At 43.2% G+C, this 6762-nt stretch overlaps 1 protein-coding gene across 1 annotated transcript; it reads right to left on the bottom strand.

Annotated features, from left to right (window-relative positions):
• Nucleotides 1–1077: 1077 nt before the first annotated feature.
• On the bottom strand, nucleotides 1078–4917 carry foxj1b (forkhead box J1b). Its single transcript, XM_036955995.1, has 2 exons — nucleotides 3997–4917; nucleotides 1078–3190 (listed from the first exon to the last, which is right to left on the bottom strand). Exons 1-2 carry the CDS (start codon nucleotides 4585–4587, stop codon nucleotides 2333–2335), a joined length of 1449 nt encoding a protein of 482 aa, XP_036811890.1. The 5' UTR covers nucleotides 4588–4917; the 3' UTR covers nucleotides 1078–2332.
• Nucleotides 4918–6762: the final 1845 nt, after the last annotated feature.

Raw genomic sequence — 6762 nt, 5'->3', positions numbered from 1 at the left:
GCGCTGGTCTCAGAGCCAGGGTGAATAGAGCTGCAGAATCCTGCCTCCATAGAGATAAGGTTATCTATTCAAACATGGGGGCCAATATTTAAACCTCACACACACACACATTTACAAACCCCCCCACACACACACATACATACACATAGACACACATCAAGGCACACACACACCCTCACCACCACCATCATCATTATCATTAGAATAAGCAGGACTCCTGGGAGACTGGAACATAATAACTGGTACAGGCTGGTGTGTAACTGATATAGCATAGTTATCATCAGCTCTCAGGAAATTGTGAAATCACGTAACCTCACGATTCTGTCTCTTTGCACAGTCCCTGCTGTTTCTAGGAATCTGAGTTATTTGGCTGATCCCAAAAGATCTTTACTCCTGAACTCCAACTGCAGGGAGGGAGAACCAATGGGATTGGATAATCCACATTTTTCTCCCCTTTTTTGCCTTTTTCAATTAAAAAGAGATTTGAAGGGAGAAACCGTGTGTGTGTGGCGCAGACATAAAATCCTTGAAAACTGTTGCTCTTAGTTCAAACCAACCTGGTTTGAGAGAATGTTCTCTGGATATAGACTTGATCGACATAACTGCTGAGAAACATTAACCTTTCAAATGAAAGAATACAGCAAAATTAGACAACTGGAAATAGAAAATAACCCATATGCCTTTCGTCATGCTCCAACTGCAAGAGATTTCTATGTTTAGCATCTGAACTGAGAGAGCAAGGTTTCCTTTCACATTATATTCTATAAACTTTCCACCTGTACATAATGCTCCTTCCTGTTCAACCTCTATTCACCAGCTCATAACCTAGCCTAGCACTGATCCTGGCCAGATCACATCGACCTACGATACTGGCAGAGACCTCACAGAGTTATAGGTATTTGTTCAATGTGATGTTGCAATTCTGAGAGACCAGGCTAGTCTGGGCCTGACCAAGAATGAGATATTCTGTATCTTCTCATTTATGAACAAGCTGTTCTTGACCCTTATTGACCAATGGATTGCATCTTTGACTTTCACATGCAATATGGCAAACGAATGAGATAAAACATCTAAATTGACAACATTTATTGCATTGAGGCATGATTGCATTTTTAACAACTTATAAGAGTACAAATAAAAACAACAGAATGACATTGAAGACATTGTATAAAGGTTGATCTGATCTTCACCATTGACTCAAAAAAAATCAAACCTTTCTAGAGCACAAGCCTTTTCATTGGTTCATCCGTTTTCCCAAACAACATACCATTTTAAATTAATCATCCTTTCAAAAAAACAGTCCATTGTTGTTAATTTATATATTTATCGTGGTTTGACGTAATCAATCAAAAATCAGTAATCATTATCACAAAATGGAAGCCAATCACCCAGTGAGAGAATTCAGATTTCCTCAGTATATCCTGAACAGAGTCATTAATAGAGTTCAATCAAATGTAAGATTGGCAGAAAAATGGAAAACTTGAACAAAACCGTCAGTGCCTACGAAGGCTGTGGTGTTGCTGTCAAATGATGGTGTGTGCACGCTGAATCTGTGACATTGCATGTTTTATGGAACAAGGGAAAATAGCATTCTGATGCACAGCAGAAATATTTTATATCCTCAAACATACCTGTTGTCACTCAAAGTGCATATGCTTGGGTATTCTGATTGAGGCATTTCAGTTCATTTCCGTCCCTCTTTCTGCTTTGCCATAGCCTATGACACACGACACATGGCCATCTAGGCTCTTATCGTAGACTCTAATCGATATATATATATATATATATTCAATTGATTACTTGAAAAACACATTGAAATTGGATCAATAGGTTTGACTATGACCCAACACTAAGTACTGCATTTGACTTCATTGACTTCCCTAGTCAGCGATCAAACCAGAAGTATAGATCTTCATAAAGTCATAAACATACAGCATAGATCTCTCAAAAACATAATGCAAAAAAACAAACAAGAAAAAAATACATTTTATGTATATAAGATTTCATGAGGCTAATGTAGAAAAATAGTCATCTGTATGTAGGTCTGCCCCACAAGCCAATAGAGTGCATATCTGTTTGGAGTGTGGAGCACATAGCAGAAGGTAAGCCCAATAGTGTTTCATTGTCTTGTGAAACAAATACAACATGCTCCTTCAAACCACAACAACCCAGTCTTTAACCATAGTCTGAAGGAACTGCATGGACAGGACATGAATGACCAGCAGTCTTCTGAATCCCCTGTCCCAGCATTTACTATAAGGAAGTCGTGGCTAGGGCCTGAATCCCTTGGCTAAGGGGTGGCGTAAGCATTGGTTCAACAGTGGTTGGTTTGTCACAGGTAGGCCTCAGCCCTCTCCCAGGGTTGTATCTCTGAGAAGAATCCTTCACACAGACCAAAGCCCTGATCCAGAGTCTGAGGGATGGCCTGCACGTCCTCCTTCATCTCCTCCCAGGGGTGCACCTCCTGCTGCTCTGGGAACAGAGTCACCTCCTCAAACTGGTGCAGGTGGGTCTGTAACAACTGATCCTGGTTCAGCTGCTGTTGTTGAATGTAAAGGTTCCCTATGTTACTACTATTACATCCCACTGAGCCACTCAGCTCCATGTAGCCATAAGAGTCATGGGTCTGGGTCTGGTTCTGGGTCTGGTTGTCCCCCTCTCCACACCACCTCCCCAGCCCAACAGAGTGCTTCTCCTGCAGGGTCAGATCCAGCTCGCAGCCCAGGGAGCTCAGAGCAGTGTTGATGTCCAGGTCTTCGAATGTACTGCAGTTTCCACTGAGGACATCGTCAAACACAGATGCAAGGTCAAAGTCTCCCCTCAGAACTACATCTGCACTGTGGGCCTCTGTGGCTAACAGTGGGGATTTGGGTGTCCCCGCCATCTTGCTGTTTTGCCTTGGAGAAGGTTGTTTACGCTTGTTGCCGGCTCCAGCTCCTTGGTAGTGGTAGCCATCTTGGCCCTGCTGAGTGGCTCTGTGGTAGCCAGTTTCCTGGTTGTGTAGGAGCTTGCTCTGCCTGTGGGTGTTGTAGTGGCTGGAGGACATTCTCCTTCTCTTGAAGACTCCGTTGACGAACATGTCAGCGTACTGAGGGTCGATCTGCCAGAAGCCTCCTTTCCCTGGTTCATCCTTCTGCCGCGGAACTTTCATGAAGCACTTGTTGAGCGAGAGGTTATGGCGGATAGAGTTCTGAGAGGGCGAGGGGAGAAGAAACAAATATGTTAAATCCATGTTAAATGTGTATTTAATTTAATATAATGTATGAATGGTGTGTGTGTCAAATAGAGAGAGGTAGAAAGAGAAAGGCATTGAAGGTAGAGGCGGAGGAGGTATTGTTGTTGTTTGTGTAGGAAAGCAAATGCACCTAATGAGGCTTTCTAGTGTAGAGTTCTGTGCAGTTCAAACATGATCAGCCGTGCTTGGCTGCCAAGGGAGCTCTCACAGGGATCCTCATTAACACACACACACACACACACACACACACACACACACACACACACACACACACACACACACACACACACACACACACACACACACACACACACACACACACACACAGACACACACACACACACACACACACACACACACACACACACACACACACACACACACATCCCTGGAGCAGTATAGCACTTGTGCTTGGCCCCCTGAGAAAGAAGCCTGACAGAGATTTCTTGGAGGGTAGAAATTGCAGAGATGTTCTGTGATTTGAAATGTAAATGAAAATGAATATGACTAGGCTAGTCAAGCTGTGTCATACATAATAGAATACAGTGTAAGTTACTGTTAGACTAGATGATTATGAGAAATAATAGGATAAATGGGTTTTAAATGTATGTTGTATAAGTGCATTAATATTCTTACAAACAAACAACAGGTTTAATATGCATGTGGCAAACCTTCTGCTCCCCCTTCTCCCCCTCTCTTCTCTCCCTGTCACCATTTAGCTAATCAATAATAGAGAGACAGAGGAGAGCCGGGTCATTTACCTGCCAGCTGGGCTCAGCATGTCTGTAGTAGCAGAAGTTGTCTGTGATCCAGTTATAGATGGTGGAAAGAGTCACCTTGGGCTTCTTGCTGGCCTGCATGGCCATACAGATGAGAGAGGCATAGGAATAAGGCGGTTTGACTTTGGGGTTCGTTTTAAAGTCAATCTCCTCTGGTGGGATGATCTGCGTGATGTGGTGGTTGAGGTGAGGGTAGGTTGTGGTTTGGTGGTGTGGATAATTCAGCAAACGCGCGTCGGTGGAGTTACTGCCAGAGGTAACGGGGCTCCCGAGGCAGAGAGGCATCCCGGTAGCGGCCGTGTCCCCTGCTGGAGGGCTAGACGGGGAGTCGGTGCCCGGGGGGTACAGGCGCTGGTGGTAGGAGACCAGGTGCTGTGAGGGGCAACCGGAGCCGGTGCCGGTGGATCTTTCTGAGTTAGTGCTGAGGATGGAGAAGTTCTGAAGCCAGTGGAGGCTGGTCAGGCTGTCGTCCAGGTGCACTGACCCGGCTGCGGTGTCCTGGTTCTCCGGCTGTAATTTCAGACATTTCTCCTTAAACTTGGAGGCGATCTCCGGACTCATCAGGACAGGCATTCTGAGCGTGACGCACGAAACCGTCACCCGCAAAAATGTGAAAATTTTGTAGGACTGTTCAATGCGATGATGCTCGGGAACAGTTTGCACCTGTTGCAACCGTCTGTCGATCCGTCCCTGTGCTCTATTCCCAAAGGACTTCAGCGAAGCACTATCCTCTGCGCAACAAGAGTAGAGGGGGAAGGCTCACCAAAGTAGGATCCAGCTGTTCATTTAAAAATCCATCAGATTATTTCATCCATTTCAGTCGTTTTGGCATAATCCTAATTATTTAATTCCCGGCCAGTTGCTTTACGGAATGATACATGAAAAAGTCTGGGTGCTGGAAGGTTTTTGGATGCTCATAATAAAAGGTGGAGAGACTGCCCACAAGCCCTTTAAACGTATTGGACGTCTCTGATTGGCTGGTTCCTTTCTCTCCAGGTTTCACTTGGCTTGTCAGACACTGCTGACGTTCATGGGGATATGAGGAGCGCGCTGAACTGCATATTCAACCTCGGAATTGATGTAGCATACGAATAATTATATCCACAGTAGGCTAGCCTATGTTAAAGGGGGAAATCATCTGAAGTTGTTATATCAATTTCTGGACGTATAAATGATATGTAGGCCTACCAATGGATTCTAAAATGATATACATACATGCCTCATGAGCTTAGTTCAACTGTAGTAGCCCCTCGGAACCAGAAATATAAGCTTGTTTTACTCCAATATTGGTAAACAAAGTAAATGTTAACAAACACTATATAGCCCCAAAACATGGTTAAAACTATAATTGTGATATCATGGATGGTCAGTCCTTGCATCCATAGCTCTGTCTATGAATTTGAGAGTGGTTTCATTTCTCTGCCCAAGCTTTTTACCGAAACAGGGGCGGGGAAAACGCTTTCTTGTAGTTTAAATTGATTATTGCCCCTTTTAGGTTAAATCTCGGAATACAAAAAATACCACAAAATCAACAACACTTGGCCATCTCGTTCTTCTTTCCTAAAGGCTATTGTTGTCCCGACCCCAAACGTCATCCATAACCCGTTGAGAGCGATTTGGCGCGACAGTCCTCCCGTGGAGCGCTGAAACGCCGCGCCACATGTCCCGCGCTTGCACTGCACTTTACCCTCAATATTCCATACATTTAGTCCACATTTAATAACTAACCCCTTATTTACTGTAAACTATCAAATAGCTCCATTCAACTGCAGAGGGAAATATGAGAAGAAATTCCTACACAAGTGCATCAAACTATAATAAAGCATAGGAATATGAATTGTTTTTGTTTAGTTTAATTTAATTTACATGGCATGAATATTGGTCTTCAAACAACATAATGGTTTTGAAATAAAATCCAAAATGACTCAAGTTGTACAATTCAAATGTTATTTGTTACCTGCTTTGTAAACAACAGGTAAACTAAAGGGAAGTGCTTAGCCTACTTACAGCCCTTCCCAACAATGGAGAGAGAAAGAAAGATAATATAAATACAAGGTAACAGTAAACATGTAATCCCCAACGAATGGGCAAATTGAGATAACTGAAATGTGTTCGTGTGTGATGACAGATTATCCTTGACATTAACCAGATACTCAAGTGGCCTCTCTAACAATGAAAATAAACGTCTTCAAAAATGGAGGGCAGTTAGTTACCCTGGGTACCAGTCTCTTTAGCTAATCCACCCCCTGTACTCCATGTCATGTGCCAAAGAGACTGGCCTTTTTGCCATCTTCAAATATGAACATTTTCATTAATCAGTTCGATGAGAACAGAGGATTTGATTAAGCAATAAAGCTTGAAGGGTTGTGGTAAATGGCCAGTATACCATGGCTAAGGGCTGTTTTTATGCACAGTACAACGCGGAGGCCTGAATACAGCCCTTAGATGTGATATGTTGGCTATATACCACAAACCATTAGGTGCCTAATTGCTATTGTAGACTGGTTACCAAAATAATTAGAGCAGTAAAAATAAATGTTTTGTCATACCCACGGTATATGGTCCGATATACCACGGCTGTCAACCAATCAGCATTCAGGGTTTGAACTACCCAGTTTATAATCAATTGACTGAAATCTGTGGTATATCAGACCGTATATGGGTATACATCAAGGACCATTTCCATTTGAATTGGTCTTGTAAAGGTTTGGGGTTGAAGGTAGATTTACACATAATATCTGTCTTGGA

The sequence above is a fragment of the Oncorhynchus mykiss genome, chromosome 20, assembly GCF_013265735.2.
Source record: "Oncorhynchus mykiss isolate Arlee chromosome 20, USDA_OmykA_1.1, whole genome shotgun sequence".
NCBI classification, from domain to species: domain Eukaryota; kingdom Metazoa; phylum Chordata; class Actinopteri; order Salmoniformes; family Salmonidae; genus Oncorhynchus; species Oncorhynchus mykiss.
The sequence above is the reverse complement of the archived record's forward strand: the minus strand, read 5'-3'. Positions and strand labels throughout refer to the sequence as shown.